This window comes from Astyanax mexicanus, chromosome 16, assembly GCF_023375975.1.
Source record: "Astyanax mexicanus isolate ESR-SI-001 chromosome 16, AstMex3_surface, whole genome shotgun sequence".
Classification (NCBI taxonomy): Eukaryota; Metazoa; Chordata; class Actinopteri; order Characiformes; family Acestrorhamphidae; genus Astyanax; species Astyanax mexicanus.
In genome coordinates, this window is record NC_064423.1 from 8,865,019 (window position 1) to 8,886,286 (window position 21,268).

Here is a 21,268-nt window from a genome sequence, read left to right on the forward strand (position 1 = left end):
AATTATTCGGGGCTAAAGCCCTGGAAGCTCAGGCCAGGCGACGCCCCTGGACTTAATTAATGTTGGTTTTGTGATCTTTTTCCTTAAACTTTGCTATTTTGTAAATGTAAAGATACAGTAAATCATTGGTGTTGTCTCTCGGCTGAGATGAATCAGGTTTACAGTGTGGAGCTCAGAAGAAGTTACATTAGAAGTTTGTGGGGGGAGGAGGACGGATAAAAGCTTGGGAAATAGTTTCTGTTGAGCTATAAATATGTGAATAATGTTCAGTGATATGCAGGGAGTGAGTCAGAGAGGCTGAGCAGAAATAGCCGGCGTGAGACGTTCATTTAAAACTCTGATTCATACCCAGCAGCTTCAAGAGACGATAGTTTTAAGCGTCCCACTTCCAGAGCATCACACCCACAGCTCCCAGTCTCGTGATGTCAGGTTGGAGGAAGTTGCTGACAGGAAGCTGCAGGAAGTGTGAAGATGCTACAGATCTCAGCAGCTTTGAGGTTAGAACCTGGACTAGTGAATCCCATCTTCCCCGGGAGTGAAGTAGTGGGTGGGCTGCGTGTCTGCATTGGTTAGTGGAACAGATTAGCATGTGAAAGTTTTAGATAGATAGATAGATAGATAGATAGATAGATAGATAGATAGATAGATAGATAGATAGATAGATAGATAGATTTTGGAAATTTTGGAAATATAATGTAATGTAACATTTCACTTACTGGAAAAACTGTGTATAATTAAAAAATCTCAGTTTCCTTTAAGCTGCACAGGAGGATCTTGTTTTGCCTGTTCTGACTCTTTTTATAGAACACATTTTATATAGAACAGAAATGTGTCTTGTGTCCATTTATTTCTGAGGTAGGATCGAGTCACAAATTTGCAAGCAATACACATTTAAGTAATTGGCTATGAGTATATTAAACTAGATTTTTATTTAGAATTTGTATTTAGAAAACAAAAATAATCTACATAGAATCAAGTTTGTCTTTTTTCATTATTACCTTAAAAACAGAAAGAAAGATAAAATATCATATATGACAAAAAATGTGACAATTCCAATATTTTAAAAGAAACGTGTCACGTGCAATATACTGGCTCCGTACAGCCTCATGTCTTTCTTACAGGAAACGCCCATGTGGATGATGGATGAGGAGAAGCTGATTAATGAAACTGAACTGTCTCTAATGACATGTTATTATATTGCTTCACTTTAATGTCTTTAATATAAATCTTTAATATGTGATTCAATATAGGAAATACATTATGTTAAAAGGGGTTATAAAGTATTTTCTTATATAAAGCCAAAGTTGAGTCATCACATTAATGCCTGATGTGTTCTACAGTCACTGGTTTATACAGTTACTGTACTCTGGTGGTGATTGTTGTTGTTGTTATTGTGTACAGGTTATGTTATGTGTTATGATCTATGTGGGTGTTCTAGAGTACAGAGAGCAAGTATCATGAAAACACCCTCTGGTACCATTATGAACTGAACAGAACTCCACACCTTAAAACAGCTGGTGTGTGCAGTTTTGCTTATTTTGTGTGTGTGTGTGTGTGTGTGTGAGAGAGAGAGAGACAGAGTACAGTAGGTCATGCTGTTCCTCCATCAGCAGCCGGAGTCAGAGAGAGTACAGTAGGTCATGCTGTTTCTCCATCAGCAGCCGGAGTCTGAGAGAGAGTACAGTACAGTAGGTCATGCTGCTTCTCCGTCAGCAGCCGAAGAGTGAGAGAGAGTACAGTAGGTCATGCTGTTTCTCCATCAGCAGCCGGAGTCCGAGAGAGTACAGTACAGTAGGTCATGCTGCTTCTCCATCAGCAGCCGAAGTCTGAGAGAGAGTACAGTAGTTCATGCTGCGTCTCCATCAGCAGCCGAAGAGTGAGAGAGAGTACAGTAGGTCATGCTGCTTCTCCATCAGCAGCCGGACTCAGAGAGAGCACAGTTTTCACCACCATTTGTGCCTTTGGTTCCCAGAATGTACTAAATACATTATCATCATAATCTCTAAACACAGAGCTATTTGTAAGAGCCGAAAAATTAAATCAGTATTTCGCAACAAATATTAATTTACTAAAATGATTTCCTCACCAATTACCTGCAAAGCAATCAAGAAGACTTGATGAAGAAGCCCTGCAGGATTTAGATACTGGAGCCCAGAAGATTGGATTTCACTTTTGGAGGAAGGAAATCAACCAAAAGGTCTAATTGATGTTCTGAATGCCTTCCAGTGTGAGCTAGTGCTATTTTCTTGGTTGTATTCCAGGGATGCTAATGTTTACCAGCAGATGCCCTGGATTTCTGGAATCCTTATGTAATCAGTGGTAATCATTTGTTCTTGTTATTGTAATTGTTTGTACAGCTGAGCTGGTTTTGATATGCCAGGGTTTTTTCTCGCTCACTGTTGGTTATCTAAATGGGCTGTTAAACAAGTTAAAACTTATTTGTCCAAAATCCGCTGACAAATCCCTAAATATATGTTAGCGGACTTGGTTCAGCCCAGGTTTCTCATCACGGTTAGTTCACCATACTTGGGGCTAGGGAAGTGTTGAATAAGAGGGTTACAGTCTGTTAGTGCTTTTCCATGGACTTGGAACCAACACCATTCTGGTTTGTTACCCTAATTTTGAACCGTTTGCCATGTTTCCATCAGCAAAAGTAGGTTCTGGAACCAGAAGCGCTCGTTCGCAGCAGGAACCGAATAACATTAGGTTGACGTATGATGAAACATTTTGACAGTTCCACTAAAACTGGTGAAAAAGTAGGCTAGTTCACTAAACACACCATGGATCTTACAAGCCCGAACTGAAGTGGTTCAAGAACCAGAGCTCTTCTGGTGGAAATCCGCTATCAGGGATCTATCTGCCTGTTGGTTAGCTGGGCAATGTGAACACCACATTAGCAATGTTGGTCTAGCCTGACCTCCAGCATGCTAGTGCCGCAGTAGCATTATTGGATGATCCGAATTGAAGGTATCATAATGCTGTGTCAGCAATGTTGTGGGAGTGCAGGAGCCAAGACCTTATGCTGCATTAGCCATGAGGGAAATGGCTGGTCAGCGGCATGCTAATGCTTTAGTAGCGATGTGGGATGAGGCAGGTTGCAGCTCCGAAAACTGTCTGTTCTACAGTTTAAATTTAGTACGCTCTGTTTTGCAGAGTAGCATTAAAAAATGAGATCGGTCACAGCATATCGAACACAGCATATAAAAAATACAATGGCTTGTAAAAGTTCTCATACTCCTTGAACTTCCATATTTTGTCACATTACAACCACAAACGTAAATACATTTAATTGAAATTGAATGTAAAAGACCAACACAAAGTGGAAATTTATGGATGATTCAAAACTTTTTTTTGCAATTAAAAAACTGAAAAAAGTGTGGTGTGCAAAAGTATTCAAAGTATTTCACATTCACATTCACACACACACACACACACACACACACACTAACACCACCAGGACAATTATTATTATTTTTTTTTTTAGGGGAATTTAGAATATACAGTTTACCTGATCTCCATGTTTTGGAACTGAACTCCAGTTTACTGACAACCAGCTTCGTCAAGTGGGTCATTCTGGGAGCCCAGCTGGTGAAGAGTTTAGTCAGTTATCCAGGTTTTAAAGGTTAGGTGAACCCATGTGTAAATGATGGTTGTATGTAACAACTATAACTGTACCACCACATTTATTGAGTAGGTGTATTTATCTCCGGTTTACTACGTGCTTTATTTTATCAGCTGTACTTTGAAGCTGGAGCTCTGCTCTGCTGCTGAGCGACGGCTGAGAGAACCTGAGTGAAGATCCACTCTCTATGTCTTCTTTCTAGAGCTGACCTACAAATAATCTTGTCACTGATTTGTCATAACCCTGTCAGAGCCTTCTTGGCAGCAGCTGAAAAATGGCCAATGAGAGATGACATAGACCCATTTGTCACGCGCTGCCGTGACCCAGTGCCTGAGAGACGGCGGGGCTGTGCATGTTAGCCTCTGAGTCACAGAATTCACTTAACCGCCAGAAATCAAATAACATTAAATATTAATCATTAATAATTGATCTAAACACAAAGAATCACTAACACACATATGTTTTGTTGTTCTGATTAATCTAATCAAAATTAGGAATTACCTGTTGTGTAGTTATCTAGTAATAGGTTCATTTATTCTACTGATAGTAGGTCTGACCCTGCATGTCGATTGGCTAAGAGGCATTCCTTAAACACAGACTTAAGATTCATATTTTCAAAGAACTCCCAAACTAACGATTTTATTCTCCTCTGTGTTTAAACATCACTGAACATTAAGATTACATTAAGATTGTAGTCTCTACAAACTAACTCTGGATATTTTGAAGTAAACAATGAAGCACTTTCACTGTGGATATGGGCATCTACTAAACACTTTACATGTAAATGTATAGTGATCAGTATTATCAGAGTTTGGAAGAAGGGGGTGCTGAGTGGTCCAGCGGTGCCACTATGATCGGAAGATCGCTGTTTCGAATCCTGTTCATGCAGCTTGCCATCAGCGGCCAAAGCCCTGAGAGAACACAATTGGCCTTGCTCTCTCTGGGTGGGTAGATGGCGCTCTCTCCCCACATCACTGCTAGGGTGATGTCAATCAACACAAATCGCCTGTGAGCTGATGTATCGAAACGGAGTCGCTGCGTTTTCCTTCGAGCGCTGTGATGCTACATGGCAATTCTATTGCTTGATTAGAATCATGCTTTGCACAAAAGAGCTCTCAGAAGACCTACATTTAACAATTGTTGTCTGTTGCATGAAGCTGGAAAGGGTTACAAAAGTATTTCTAAAAGCCTTGATGTTCATGTGTCCACGGTAAGACAGACGGTCTACAAATGGAGAAAGTTCAGCACTGTTGCTACTCTTCCTGTAAAGATGACTGCAAGAGCACAGAGCAGAATGATCAATGAGGTGAGGAAGAATCCTAGAGTGTCATCTAAAGACTTACAGAAATCTCTGGCACATGCTTACATTTTTGTTGACAAATCTACAATAAGGAAAATAAGATAAAATAAGAATGGAGTTCATGGGAGGACACCACAGAGGAAGCCACTGCTGTCCAAAAAAAAAAAAACATTGCTGCATGTTTGCAAAAGAGCACCTGGATGTTCCACAGCAGCACTGGATAAATATACTGTGGACAGATGAAAACAAAATTGAGTTGTTTGGAAGGAACACACAGTGCTATGTGTGGAGAAAAAAGGCACAGCACAACATTATCAAAACCTCATCCCAACTGTGAAACATGGTGGAGGGGGCATCATGGTTTGGGGCTGCTTTGCTGCCTTAGTGCCTGGACGGATTGCTGGCAACTGTTTAAAAAAATGACTTTGAAGGGAAATGTATGTTATGTGCTCCATGTGCTGACAGTTGATTTTTGATCTTAATCACAGGATAACCTGATATAAGAAGATCTTAAATCTTAAAATAGGTTTCCTGATGTTATAATATATTTTCCACGCCTAATAGTTTCTCATAATGAGGAATATGATAAATGTTTCCTGCATTTAAGATGCAGTGATGTGTTTTTTTCACAGTAAAATCTAATACAGTCAGTGGATATCAGAGCCGAGGCCTGGAGGCAGCTTGTTTGGGAGCGTCTGTAGGTGGAATGAGGGGAGAGAGCTAATGAAAACATTACGGCGGGTGTGAGAGGATGCTGGAAGCGTCTGGCGGTCGGAAGCAGGTGCAATTGAAAACAAAAGCTGATTCTCTCATTTTCCTCTCATTTCCATTCACTTTCTCTGCTCATGTTTGAATAACAGCCATGAGGGGAGTGAGACAAGCAGCTGGTGAAGATGGCATCCGGACCCGGTGTGTGTGCCGAACTCGCCCTGCACACACACCTGCGTAATACCTGTCTGAAAGATTAATAATTTTCCACTCGGTGGAAAAATATTCCCTGGTCTGCGAGAGCCAGAGAGCAGCCGGCCACGCGCTCTCCAGCACAAATGCCAAGCGCTGAGCTGTAATGATAAGGTATATGAAGGCCTACAGAAAGCCTGGCTGCTATTATACAACACAAAGCAGCAGTATAGCAGCAGTATGGGAGACTGGGCGTGGCTTTGTGAAGAGCAGAGGGTAAGTCTGCCAGCCTTAAATCAGCGCCCAGATCCTACATTCATGAGGTTCCTGAGCTTCTAGGTATGGCTGTAAATGTGTGCACATGAATGGAGGCCGGGTTTTGGCACAACGCAGCTTCTTTTTCTTATTCTATTGGCGACGATAGCCTAGCTCAACTTCCTGTTATTGGTCTGAAAATCTGAACCATCTTGGTTGCTTGGTTCAGATTTGGTTGCTTCTCTGAACAGTGCTCTCCTTGCTCTATCTGTCAGTTTGGGAGGACCATGGCCATGTCTTGTTAAGTTGCAGTGTAGATGACTTTTTTCCATTATTGGATGATGGATTGATTAAACAGTGCTCCTTGAAATGCTCAAAGCTTGGGATATGTTTTCATAACCTAACCCTGCGTTTCATGCATAGTGTCCACTACAGTGGACGCATATTTAAACGCATTTAAAAAACTAAAGATTTGCAATATATACTCCAAACCACCAGAGTGCTGTCTTCAAACCCACTCTTTATTGTGTAAAATATAAATGTCTTAATCAATATTCTAAAAAAAAATTGAGATATTGCATCAGAAATCCAAGATGGCGACCAACAGTAAAAATGACAATATGACCTCTGGAATATCTGTCAAATCTTTTTAATCTGCAAGAAATATGCACGTATATATATATATATATTTTGTATTATTGTATTAAGAATTAAGTAAGGAACACTTATGAAAGTTTAATCAAAATTGGTAATGTAGTTTTTTGATTCTGTGTCAAAATGTAACTGTCCACTATAGTGGACGTCATGCACCAATAGTAACATTTAGATTATAAGGACATTGAGTGAATTTGCTAAATTAGCTCTAATTATTGTTATTTTAATATATTATTAATATTATAATACTGTTATAGATATTTTATTATTATTATTATATTATATTATTGTAGTATTATTATACATATTATATGTATATATGTTTTAGTATCATATATTATTATATGTATTATTATGTAAATATTATTATAAACTAATGTGTTAATTGTAATTATGCTATAATTTATATTATTTATGATATATTCATAACAATATAACAATAGTAAACTACTGGTAAAAAATAGGGTAAAATAAGGGTAACATTTAGATTAAACATCATAATGAAATTTCTCCAACTGCTTGCTCCTGAGCAATGAGAAGTATGTTTTTTTTTTTTTTTTTTGCACATCACACTTAAAATTTAGAAAACCATGAATCATTTTCATTTTACTTCACAGTGATGTTTAAGTCACTTAAATCACTTAAAATTCTAATAAAAAGCAAAAGTGTAAGACTGGTGGAGAAGAACATGCTAAAATGCTTGAAAACTGTGATTAAAAACCAGGGTTATTCCACCAAATATTGATTTCTGAACTCCTAAAATTTTATGAACATGAACTTGTTTTCTTTGCATTATTTGAGGTCTGTAACTCGCAATATTTCTATTTTGGAATTTGGTAGACATCTTGTCTGTAGTTTATAGAATAAAACAACAATGTTCATTTTACTCAAACATATACCTGTAAATAGCTAAATCAGAGGCTGTATAATATAAAACAGTAAGATTTTATATTAGGGCTTTGATTACTTTTGGGTTTACTTTGTCCCAAAAAATAACACAATATATGCAGAAATCAGACTTCATTAGCAGAAAAACCTTAAAAAAAGATACAGCAACAACTTTATTTTTTTAAATAGTTCCATAAACATCATAAATGGACCTAAAATACTCATTGATTAAAAAGTAAAAAAATATATTTCTCAAAAATTCTATTGCACAAGTTAGACACATGTTCAATGAAGCCATTAGAGGCATTACAGTATTAAAATCAGCTACAATTTCCTTCTTTTTCCAGTTAATAAATTAAATGTATTGTGCATTAAATGATCTCTTAAGCTACAGTATTAATATATTTAAAAGGGCTATAGTTACTGCCCTTGAAGCTTTTTTGCATCTCATATCCAGAGTTTTATGGAGTTTTATCACTTCTGCTAAATAAATGAGTCAGCACTCAGTTCCGATTCTGAGCTCGTCTGGGGGATGAGAGGAGTTTTTTCCGAGCTGTGGATCATTATGCAATTCCATTCCTCTCTTTCTGAGAGAATAATTGCTGTTTGCTGTTACTTTTCTATTTTAGTCGGATTAAAGCACTCATATTGCAAGAAACTGCAGCAGGAGCTCCTCAGATAAAGTGCTGTTCTTATGTTTCTCTAAGCAGGACACAGTGAGACAAACATTTGGCTCCACAAAGCTGAACTACAGTCACTCCAGTGTGTTAGCTTGTTATGCTAACTGGCTAACTATACTAGTGTGCTTCTTTGGAGGTGCTGTTCTACACAGTGCTCTGCAGTGCATCTAGAGGTATGCATACTGGTTTTAATTTCCTCTCTGGTATAAGTTATTGTATGGCTAATACAGAAATATAAACTCTATTCTGATTGGCTGGTATGTATCATATTAGAGGCTTTATTATTAAGGAGACTTATTAAGGCCATTATATACGTAAATGGGATTTCTTGTAATGATAATCATGGCGCCTGTTGTAAAATATGATGTTCAAACAGTAATTAGAACTTTAATTTAGAGTCTTTTGGTCTCTCCCCATTTAATCAGATAGGATGCTGGTCTTGCATGAGGGAATATATGTGTCTGGCCATATTTCCAAGATGGCCGCTGAGTGACGCACACATAAAGACTTTAAACATACCATAAACTGACACTCCTAATTCCAGCATGAATGGGCGGGGCTGTAGGCTATCTGTTATGAAACGGCCACAACCTTTTCTGATTCTACATGGCTAAATGCCAGTCTGCGTTTTTTTCTTCTTCTAACTGTAGAAAAACATAGTAAAATTTTGGTCATGATTATTGACTGTATGCTTTAGATACAGCAGGTACAGGGGTTGGACAATGAAACTGAAACAGCTGGTTTTAGACCACAATAATTTATTGTGGTGAGGGACAGTTCTGGCGGAAACAGGGGACTTGAGGTGCACATTGAATTCTGCTGTGATTTGGGCAGCCGTGGTTTTATGTTTTTTGGATACAATCCGGGTTAGCACCCGAACATCCCTTTCAGACAGCTTCCTCTTACAGCGTCCACAGTTAATCCTGTTGGATGTGGTTGGTCCTTCTTGGTGGTATGCTGACGTTACCCTGGATACCGTGGCTCCTGATACATCACAAAGACTTGCTGTCTTGGTCACAGATGCGCCAGCAAGACATGCACCAACAATTTGTCCTCTTTTGAACTCTGGTATTTCACCCATAATGTTGTGTGCATTGCAATATTTTGAGCAGAACTGTGCTCTTACCCTGCTAATTAAACCTTCACACTCTGCTCTTACTGGTGCAATGTGCAATTAATGAAGATTGGCCACCAGACTGCTCCAACTTAGCCATGAAACCTCCCACACTAAAATGGCAGGTGTTTCAGTTTCATTGTCCAACCCCTGTAGATATTATGTTAAAATATGCTGACTTATTTATTTTACATGTTACTGTTGTATGTGAGGAGTGTGATTTGACTGATATTGACAGACTTTCTACACTTGTTTGGCTTTATCCACACACACACACACACACAAATACACAAATACACACACACACACACACACACACACATGCTGACTGTGGTCATCTTCTGTGCATCCTGAGAAACTGTGGCATATTGGACATCATCTGCTTCCCCAGCTCACGGTCACTCAGAGACAGTGCCATTCTTATTCCAGACGGTGCAGAGAGGCTTCCCTCAGGGCAGACTCTCATCCTCCACAGTTGTTATTGTTCTTCTGAACTCTCAGGACGGCCTGCTGACATCTAGTGTTGAGCTCATAAAATATACAGATGATTTGACTCTGAACAGCTTACGAGTTCTGTTCCAGAGCAGATAAAGCTGGAGTCTCGCTGCAGATGCACTAAAACCCATACTGTATATATTTACACAGGACTCAGGGAGGCCTGAAATAGATCACTAGAACTGGCCCAGGCTAGCCTGCACAGCCAGCCTGTGAAAATGTTCTTTTCTGAGGCCTTTAAAGCTCCTCTGGAGGAAAGCAGGACAGGAGTGAAAACTTGGAAAGATTTTTTGTTTTGGTACAGTATGGATTTTACTAAGACAAATAAAGAAAAATAGAACAGCTTTGCTAAATAAGGTGATTAAGTGATTCAGTGTTATTAAGAACAGATTATAATGAATAATATTTATCAAGCCACAAGGCCTTTACTGCTGACATTAAGCCACAAAAAGCCTGGGCTTACCTGAGGAAGCTGTAGTAATTACATCACTTGCAGAAAAGGAAATAAGGCCTTCAAAGAAAAGAACAATATGGTCGAACATGGTAGATGTTAAGAAATGTTGGTTCTTCTGGCATTGCATAAAATGACTGTGTGCATGGCATAAAAAAAAGACTGAGGGCCCTGATGTCAGAACACTGCAGAGGACATGGGTCTTCCAGCAGGACAATGACCCAAGCATACATTACAATAAAACACACAGAAATGGTTTAAAAGCAATCAAGAAGCAATGATCTATTTCTATTCAATTAAATCTATTTCTTACAGAACACCAGTGTCCACTCTCAGCCCAAACTCCAACTCCCATAATTCACCTGCACCCATTACCAGACCTCGCTCCACTCCCATAGTTCACCTGCACCCACTATCAGCCCTCACTACAACTCCCTTAATTCACCTGACCTGCACCCACTATCAGACCTCACTACAACTCCCATAATTCACCTGATCTGCACCCACTATCAGCCCTCACTCCAACTCCCATAATTCACTTGACCTGCACCCACTATCAGACCCTCACTACAACTCCCATAATTCACCTGCACCCACTACCAGTCCTCACTACAACTCCCAAAATTCACCTGCACCCACTATCAGACCTCACTACAACTCCCATAATTCACTTGACCTGCACCCACTATCAGACCCTCACTACAACTCCCATAATTCACCTGAACCCACTATCAGACCTCACTACAACTCCCATAATTCACTTGACCTGCACCCACTATCAGCCCCTTACTACAACTCCCATAATTCACCTGCACCCACTGTCAGACCTCACTACAACTCCCATAATTCACTTGACCTGCACCCACTATCAGCCCCTTACTACAACTCCCATAATTCACCTTCACCCACTATCAACCCTCACTCCAACTCTGCATTTTTAATGCTGTTTCTGGGCTGGTTCTGGCTTATACAGAACATGCCTGGTCTGGGGTCAGGTCAGGCTGGATTATTGGGCCTGATCTGAGCTCTAGTGAAGGTGTGTTTATTGTGTGGTAGTGAGAGAAATGTGTGAGAGATCAGCTGTTTTCAGCACGCGTGGGGAGGTGAGGTGCGGTTGTAGTGGGTGAATGTGGTGAATGGGGCCGTGAGCACAGTCAGGAGGGAATGATGGAAAGCGCTGTGCTGCAGAAAAGGCGGCGGAGTGAAAGAGAGCTGTTGTCTCTGTGTAGCGCTGGCACGTAGCTGACAGCCCAACAAAAGGGATGAAGTGAAGACATCCAGCGGCCATTATTTAGCGACACGGCGCCGGGAAAAAGACGGATATTTGCAATTATAACGCCACCTCTCTGGAGGCTCCGCTAATCTGCATTCACATTAGCACGTCTGACTTAGAGGTGCGCTATTAATTGTGTATCGGTTACTGCGTTTCTGAAGCGCAGCAATTAGCTCATAGCGAAGAGGGGGCAATTACTGAATTTCATTTGGCAGTACCGCCACATCAGAATGAAATATATTTCACCTGTACAACCGGGGCAAATGACGCCCCCAGGGAACGTCTGAGCGTGAGCAGACTGACCAGTAGAAGGTGCTGTACTCGGCTTAAAGTGAGCCGGAGTACAGAGTACTGTAATCTCTGTTAGCTGTAGTTGTAGACACAGTGGATCCCCCAGATTTATTTATAGGGGTGGCCTGATTGTACCACCGGAAATCTTGGGGAGGCAAGTTACTTATACAGTACTTAGTTAATAAGAACTGTATGTCCATACAAATACCAAACCAAACAACTTTTTAAATAGTTTAAACTATTTAAACAGAAGCCAAAATGCACAAAACTTCTCCATGTTACTAAAACCAGGAAGAAAAGCTAAAACAAAATTATAGGATGTTTTTCCAGGTTGTCAAGGGGAGTAATATACAATGAATGTACTGGAAACAAGTTTACTCGATAGTTGGAACTTAAACTTGACTCTACTCACAGCAAAAAGTTTGCACACCTGCTGAATCCAAATGATTATGCTTAAATGCTTTTTGAAATGTATTTAAAATTATTTTAAATACTTTCTTACATAATTAGTTCAGTTAGAACTGTAGGAACTAACTACAACTACAGAGAAAATATACATTAAAATAGGCAGCCTAATAAGGTGGAGATTTGATGCAATCTAGCTTTTAGGCAAATACACTACAGTGCTGTGAAAAAGTATTTGCCCCCTTACAGATTTCTTTTGTATTTGCCTTTTTTCATACATACGTTTTTTTAGATTATCAAATAAACTTTAATATCAGACAAATATAACATGAGTTAATACAAAAAGCACTTTTTAAATTATGATTTTAATTATTAAGGGAACAAATATCTCCAAACAATCCTGGGCCTGTGTGTAAAAAAGTCATCCCCCTCCATAAATTAACTGTGATTAACTAATATTGTGAATAACATTTTTTTTTTTTTTTGGAAAGCTGAGTTTAATTTCACTATTAGTCACAATCAGGCCTGATTACTGTCAGACCTGTAGAATCAAGAAATCACGTAAATAGAACCTGTCTTAAAGCAGATAAATGATCTCAAAAAGCAACACATTATGCCGTGATCTAAAGAAATTCAAAAACAGATCAGAAAACAAAGTTATTGGATCAAATATTTTTTATTACTTACTAATAATGTAAAGAAAAAGTCAGTAAGAGTCAATTATTAATCGTGTTTATAAATCTAAATTTAAGGACCACTGTAATCTATGTTTAACATGGAGGAGGAGGCCAGATGCAAAGGCAAGCCACTTTTATTAGACATTAAGAAACCAAAAAAGAACAAAACACTATGGAATAATATAACAAAAATGTATCTAAAACAAAACACTATGAATCAGAAGATGAACTAAAAAACTGAAACAAACAAGCCAAAATAACAAATAAAGAAATAAACTACATAAAGCAAACCTTAAAAAACTGAAGACAAAAAAACACAGCAGGTCTGAGGCTAAACAAAACATATAAACACAATCTAAACAGAGTAACAGCATAAGGTCAAACAAAAAGCACGACAAACAACAAAGGAGCACATGGGGTATTTATACACAGGCACACACTAGGGACACCTGTGGAGGTAATGAAGTGGGCGGAGTTACAAATGAGACAGGAGGGGTTACAGATGACAAGGCGGGGCTAAGGCGGAGACAGGACCAAAACACAGCAGCACATGGCTGGGAAACATGACAGGTAAACAAAACAAGAGAACAGAGGACAGGAGCAGGAAGGAACCAAAAAAGGAAAGACACTGGACAGACACAGGCTAAGGTGTGACACTACGTATGTTTACACTGTAGCTGTAATGGGTTGCTGTACAGGTATCGCACAAATTAGGCTTTTCTAAGTGTTCTGCGCGATTGTAAATCAGTTTGGTGTACAGGGTCTCTGTGCTAAGCAGCAGAAGCTGATTGCCATCAGTCTGACCCGTGAAACTGCTTCTAACTGTGTTACTCCACACTGCTGACTGTTAATCGCTGTGCTAATTTACCCAGATCAATACGTCAGTAGAGTTTAGCGGTGAGCTGCTGCGCTCTGCCACTGCTGTCCTCTCACTTCCTCTCTCGCGTGCTCTCGCTTCCTCTCCATGGAGTGGAGTTTCTGTGGGCTGGAGATGATGAATGAGGAAAGAAAAGACACATTACTGAGCCTCCAACTCTTCAGTCTCTCTCTCTCTCTCTCTCTCTCTCTCTCTCTCTCTCTCACACACTCTTTCTCTCCATTAGGTGTGTTTTTTTAGAGATATTCTCAATTCGCCTGCTCCCGTTCCTCCTCCTCCTCTCTCTCGAGGAAGCACGACTGCTCTTTTCATGTTTGTCTCTCTTTCTCTCCCACTCTTTGTTTTATCCTCTCTTTTCTTCCGGACTGATTAATGCGCTTTTTTTAGATTTATCCAAGTTCAGCCCCCTCAAATCCGAAACTTTAGACCTGATTAAAAAAACACGGCTTTTATGAGAGAAAAGAACTTGCAGAACACACACACACACACACACACACACACACAAACACACTCACACACATCACTCATTCTGATACATTCTACCACCCACTGTGCACGCTCAGTGCACAAACACACACACACACACTCTTTCTCGCTGTGAGTGTTGGGGTGTATACAGCGGTGTAGTCATGTGTGTATGAGTGGATATACAGTAGAGACCCTTACTGAAGGACCTGCTGTAAATACAAACAGAAGTAACTTCTAAAATATTTAACAAGGTGATCTTTTTTTAATGCAGCATAAAGTTTGTCATATGATTGATGGAGCGCCGACTCCTGAAGGATAGAACTGATGCTCTCAGTCTTCAGTCTGAGTCCTTCTACAGTAAATCCGTCACAGAGAGATAAAGCCTCCAATCATTTCCTTGTGTTTGGAACACCTGATGATCAGGTTGATATGACCCCCTCCTCCAAGGCCATCATTACTCCGGACTATCAGGACTGTCAGGGAGTGCTCCTGGACAGTACAGAGGAACCGGACATGGACCTCAGTTTGGTGTCTGGTAAGAGTCTGTGCGGGACCTGTGTGAAAGAGAGGCTGGAGAACAGAGCAGATACACAGAAATGCTGTTTTACGTTCCATGCACTGTTTTAGGTTACATCCCCTTTTTGAAACTTTACACTGTTTTTATGGCTCTTAATGTGCTTTTTACTTACATTACAGTAGACTTGATCTTGGGTGTAACTGTCTCTCTCACCTCTTTCTCTCTTTGTAACTGTCTTTCTCTCTCTCTCTCTCTCTCTCTGTAACTGTCTCCCTTTCTCTGTCTGTAACTGTCTCTCTCCCCCTGTAAATGTCTCTCCCTCTGTAACTGTCTCTCTCATTCTTTGTAACTGTCTCTCTCTCCCTTTTTACTGTCTCTCTCTCTTTCTATCTCTGTAACTCTCTCTGTGTAACTGTATTTCTCTCTCTGTAACTGTCTCTCTCTTTCTTTGTAACTCTCCCTCGATCTTTCTCTGTAATTAAGCAGTAACATGCAATCTCTCTCTACAACTGTCTCTCTTCTTCTCTCTGTAACTGTCTCTCTCTCCCTCAGTAACTGTCTCTCTCTCTTTGTAACTGTCTATCTCTCTTTTTCTCTGTAATTGTCTCTTTCTCTTTCCCTCTCTCTTTCTCTGTAATTGTCTCTCTTTATCTCACTGTAACTGCAACTCTCTCTCTTTCTTTGTAACTGTCTCTCTTTCTCTCTATAACTATCTCTCTCTGTGTAACTGTCTCTCTCTTTTTCTCTCGCTGTAACTCTATCTCTCCCTCTGTAACTGTCTCTCTCTCTTTCTTTGTAACTCTCTTTCTTTCTCTCTCTGTAACCGTCTCTCTCTCCCTTTGTAACTGCCTCTCTCTCTTTCTTTGTAACTCTCTTTCTTTCTCTCTCTGTAACCGTCTCTCTCTCCCTTTGTAACTGCCTCTCTCTCTTTCTTTGTAACTCTCTTTCTTTCTCTCTCTGTAACCGTCTCTCTCTCCCTTTGTAACTGCCTCTCTCTCTTTCTTTGTAACTGTCTCTCTTTCTCTCTCTCTCTCTTTCTTTGTAACTCTCTTTCTTTCTCTCTCTGTAACCGTCTCTCTCTCTTTTTGTAACTGCCTCTCTCTATCTCTCTCTCTGTAACTGTCTCTTTCTTTCTTTGTAACTCTCTCTCTCTGTAACTGTCTCTCTGTGTCTCTCTCTTTCTCTTTAACTCTCTCTCTCCCTCTGTAACTGTCTCTCTCTTTCTTTGTAACTGTCTCTCTCTCTCTTTCTTTGTAACTGTCTCTCTTTCTCTCTATAACTATCTCTCTCTGTGTAACTGTCTCTCTCTCTTTCTCTCTCTGTAACTGTATCTCTCCCTCTGTAACTGTCTCTCTCTTTCTTTGTAACTCTCTTTCTTTCTCTCTCTGTAACTCTATCTCTCCCTCTGTAACTGTCTCTCTCTCTTTCTTTGTAGCTCTCTTTCTTTCTCTCTCTGTAACCGTCTCTCTCTCCCTTTGTAACTGCCTCTCTCTCTTTCTTTGTAACTATCTTTCTTTCTCTCTCTGTAACCGTCTCTCTCTCTTTTTGTAACTGTCTCTCTCTCTTTCTCTCTCTGTAACTGTATCTCTCCCTCTGTAACTGTCTCTCTCTTTCTTTGTAACTCTCTTTCTTTCTCTCTCTGTAACTCTATCTCTCCCTCTGTAACTGTCTCTCTCTCTTTCTTTGTAGCTCTCTTTCTTTCTCTCTCTGTAACCGTCTCTCTCTCCCTTTGTAACTGCCTCTCTCTCTTTCTTTGTAACTATCTTTCTTTCTCTCTCTGTAACCGTCTCTCTCTCTTTTTGTAACTGCCTCTCTCTATCTCTCTCTCTGTAACTGTCTCTCTGTGTCTCTCTCTTTCTCTTTAACTCTCTCTCTCCCTCTGTAACTGTCTCTCTCTTTCTTTGTAACTCTCTCTTTCGATCTCTTTTAACTCTCTCTCTCTCTCTGTAACTGTCTCCCTCTCTTTCTCTCTCTGTAACTGTCTTTCTCTCCCTCTATAACTGTCCCTTTCTCTCCCTCTTTGTAACTCTCTCTGTAATTAAGCAGTAATATGCAATTAGGGGGGGAAAGAGAGTGTTTGTTTGTACGAGTATGTGTGTGTGTAAGAGTGTGTGTGTGTGTGTGTAAGAGTATGTAAGTGTGTGTGTGTGTGTGTGTGTGTGTATGTGTGTGTGTGTAAGAGTGTCTGTGTGTGTCTGTGTTTAAGAGTGTGTGTGTGTATGTGTGTGTGTGTGTAAGTGTGTGTGTGTGTATGTGTGTGTGTGTGTGTGTGTATGTGTGTGTGTGTGTGTGTGTGTGTGTAAGAGTGTGTGTGTGTGTGTAAGAGTGCGGTTCACTCACTGTCTCGGAGAGCAGATCAGTTTGTTTAGGGAAAGAATTTGGGATGTCTGATGTTTCAGGTAAGTATTTTTGTGATGTTTAATAATTTTCTTGATTCTGATTGGTGATTGGAAAGCAGTGCTGGTCAGAGGGTCGAGGTGTTGGGGGTCAGCTGACGCAAGGGACTCTTTCTTTTCAGGGTTCAGTTCTTGGGATTGGAGACTTGGTTGTACTTTTATCTATAGACACTAAGAAAAGTAAGTACAGATTTGTACTTAAAAGAGTATAAAGCTTGTCCGTGGGGCTGTACCTTATATTTCGGTACAAAAAAGTACCTTTCAGTGAAAGTCCTTTTTTTGTACCCATGTTTTTTGTGCCAGTAAAAGATTATAAAGATTATAAACATTTTCATCAACTGAATATGCGTCAAGAACATGATGATCCAAAATTGTCTGGCTTTCAAATAAAAAAATGGGCGCTTATAATATAGATTGTTTATTAGTACAGTGATACAGAATACTGAATGTACTTTTTGGCTGGTTAAATGGTACAAATCTGTACTTACTGCTGATAGGAATGACTTTGTATTTTAGAGGGAACACATCTGACCCTGTGAAGACCAATATTATACCTTCCAGAGTACAATTATAAAGAGTGTACCTTTGAGTACAAAACAGTACTTATATCACACCTCTGTTTTTTAGAGTGTATAGATTATTAAAGGGTATCAGCATAATTCAGCCCTGCATGGATGTGTAAAATCATTCTGCAGAATTCTGCATGCAGGGCTTCAGTGGGATGCTTGTCCCATCTGGTGTAGTCATGGTGACTGAGTGGACCCCGTACTTCACTAGCGTACAGCGCAGTGGGCAGGATTATACTGTCAAATATCTGGAGCTAAATTCTAATTGGAATGTCAATCTTGGAGAGTTTGGGTTTGATGGAATGGAGGACTCTTTCACTGCATCTCTCTCTCTCTCTCTCTCTCTCTCTCTCTTTCTCTATCTGCAGGTTCGCTGTCGCTCAGTGTGTTCCTGGTGTCGGTCAGTCTGACGGTGTGCGTGGTGTGGCTGGTGGCGCTGTGTGGGGTCTGCGGATGGTGCCAGCGCAGACTGGTGAGTGATGTCAATCAACATTGATCAAACACAGCAGGGGTTTCTAATAAAGTGGCCAGTCAGTGGAAGGCAGAGGTTTGTAATAGTGTAGATGGTGAGTATATTATTTTTTAATGTCCCCGATTCCAATTCTAATGCCAGAGTTCAATTAAAATAATGTGTTTTCAATCAGTCAGTCAGTCTGAGCGCTGTGAGAGTAGAGAGCGTGTTATTCCAGGCTGAATCTAAAAGAGCAGTAATTGGGCTGAATGGCTGATGTATAAATAGACAGGAGGAGGTGAGTGAGGAAGAGCAAAGCTGTGATTAATAGGCAGTTAATAAATATAACCCACAAATGGAATTAATCACTTCAATTTAGAATAATTGAATTAGCCTCTTTTTGGGTGTAATGATTCATCCGTTACTCAGATTAATTAGCTTTGGCTGCTTATAAATGCTAACTTATTTATGTTATGGTAATGGCAGCAACAGGTCTGGCTTTGTTTTTGCCATGAATGCCCACTTTTAATTAATGAACATTAATGAAGCAAACGGGGAAATGGTGGCTCATGAGAGCGAGGGTCTGCAGAGGAGAGGAACAGAAGGGTGGACTGTGGGGTGGCTTAAATGCGCCTAGGCTTTAATTACACTCAGTAATGGGCTCTGGTCCGTATCCACACCCTGCAGGCACCTAGCAGCTTACTCTTATTACAGAGAGGGATTACCTCTCGCTATATATTACTGTTCATTCCTTTATTCCTGCCTTTCTTTTCTGCGCTCGGTAATATAGTGCGGAATCCCTGAGTGTAAGCAGTTCTTCTATATTAGCTCAGAAATCGCAGCGCACTGGGGCCTGGCCTGATTTTACAAATCCAGCAGAACATGATGATTATTGGGGAAGACATGAAGATCAGTGGGAAAAGCTAAATTAATATAAAACACACATTTAATCTTTATTTCCTGATTCTGACAGGAATAGCTTCTTTTAGGAAGCAGTATACTCTAAACTACTGTTTTTTTATGAAGTTGTATTATTTACACATACACAATAATAAAAAAAGATGCATTAATAAATAATTAATGTAACAAAAAATGCAAGCTCAGGCACTATGGGCGTGGCCATTGTGATGTCACCTCCAAAATCTTTAAAACATTTCCTCAGTAGGAAGGATACTCTGGTGTATTCTCCGCAAGAGGGTTTAGTGGGGTTCTTTTGTCTCCTACAGTTTTTGGACAGGCGGCAAGATGGCGTCATTAAATCAGTTTCCGGGTCACGGAGGAGGGGAGGAGGATCATAGAAAAAAAGGAGCAACTTTTAGAGTTTCTGGACGCAGCCCATTTTTATAAATAGTTGCTATATACAGCTAGCTAAGGAAACTATTATTAATGTATTCAGACATTTTTAAATTTAGAGTATCCAGAGGTGAATTGAGTTATATATTTTTTATTTTTGGAAGGCCCTGCCTCTGCTTTCCCTGCCTCCGCCATGATCTGCTTTCTCTCACTCGCTGAACAATTCCCGTCCGGGAGGGGGAAAAACATTGCCCGCCCACACTAAAAACTGATTGGCTGTCTCACAGACTCTTTGCAGAGGACAGGCCAATCAGAACCCTCTCTGTTTTCTCTCTCTCCTTCCCACACGCGATTAGAGAAAAAAAGTCTGTCGCCTGTGTGCACGTTTGGGGCACTCGTTCTGAACTCCCGCAGCTTCAGGGAGACTTGGTTTGTCTGATGTATTAATGTAACCTTTTTCCTTCAATGGCTCCCTTGTTGGGATCTGTGTTGTGCTTTGATGGAATAAATTAATCAGGAAGTACAGAAATATTATAATTAGCTGACCATGTATTGGCCCTCAGGCCTTCATCAGGTTTAAAAGATAAGAGTTAATATCATCCCAGTTTTTAAAGCATACTTCATTACAAAACAACCAATGAGATCACTCCAAGAACTGAATTTCACAAAATCAGTGAAACCAGCAAGCTGATTGGCTGTTTCTCCTGAAAGGCGGAGCTTTATCCTTGAACTGGCCCAGGACAGTAACTGAAGAGCATGTGTGTTCATCTCCAAAAGTCTCCAATAACACAATAAAAAGTTGCAAGATTTGTCACTAGTCGCTTTTTTTTTTAAATAAAAGTCACTAGAGGGTCTGAAACGTTGCTAAATATAGCGACAAAGCTGCTTAGTTGGCAACACTGTGGGTGAGCCGCAGAAGAAATTAGAACAATAGCTAGGCCTAGCACATCTATTGCCACCTAGAGGCCAGCACTGGCAACAACACCTTACTTTAACTCTTAACATTTAGTAACAGACACAGAGAATTAGTGTGTTTTCTAAGTGTTTACTTGTGTGTGTTTGTGCATGTTCATGCACGTGTGGATGCATGTGTGCGTGCGTGTATTTGTGTGTGTGTGTGTGTTTTGTAGTCTGTGCAGCAGAACCCTAATGATTCATGCGTTTCTTCATAAAACACCCCACGCCATGACACACCACGTCAGTGCGGATATTCCCTGACGGCGTAAAGAGGAGTTTAGGCTAAAATAACTCTCTCTCTGTCTGGTGTTGTTGGTCGTACCTCGTTCATGAGGGGGAAGGAAATGACGTGTGCTGTGGGAAACCCAGCAGAGAACACTCAGTCTGCACTGCTGAACGATAGTCTACAGGGAACAGAACAACGTCTCGCTGGGTAAAAGTGACTTACTGAAGAATCACCTCAAATGGCTTAAAAAAGATAATTGAATTCGCTCAGTGAGTCACAACTAATCTACTTAAGTAACATTATGTAACAGCCGTGAATGCATTTGTGTTGTGATTATACATCACTGAGAGCAAGAGATGGGTCCCAAAAATAATTGTACACATTTCATAATAAGAACACGAATAAGAGAAGCTCCGTTTTTAGAGGAGATAGCTGCCAGCACAGCTAACCAGTCTTCCAGTAAGGACTCTAGGTCTAGTCATTGCATGCCAACATGTTAGTCTGTTAGCGAA

At 40.2% G+C, this 21,268-nt stretch overlaps 1 protein-coding gene across 2 annotated transcripts in view; it reads left to right on the forward strand.

The window, feature by feature from the left end:
• syt7b (synaptotagmin VIIb) overlaps positions 1 to 21,268 on the forward strand; it is a 189,760-nt gene that overhangs the window by 81,650 nt on the left and 86,842 nt on the right. For both annotated transcript variants that reach the window (XM_022669486.2, XM_049465809.1), the window contains exon 2: positions 18,198 to 18,301. In XM_022669486.2, coding sequence (XP_022525207.1) covers positions 18,198 to 18,301 — 104 coding nt within the window. The remainder of the gene's footprint in view (positions 1 to 18,197; positions 18,302 to 21,268) is intronic.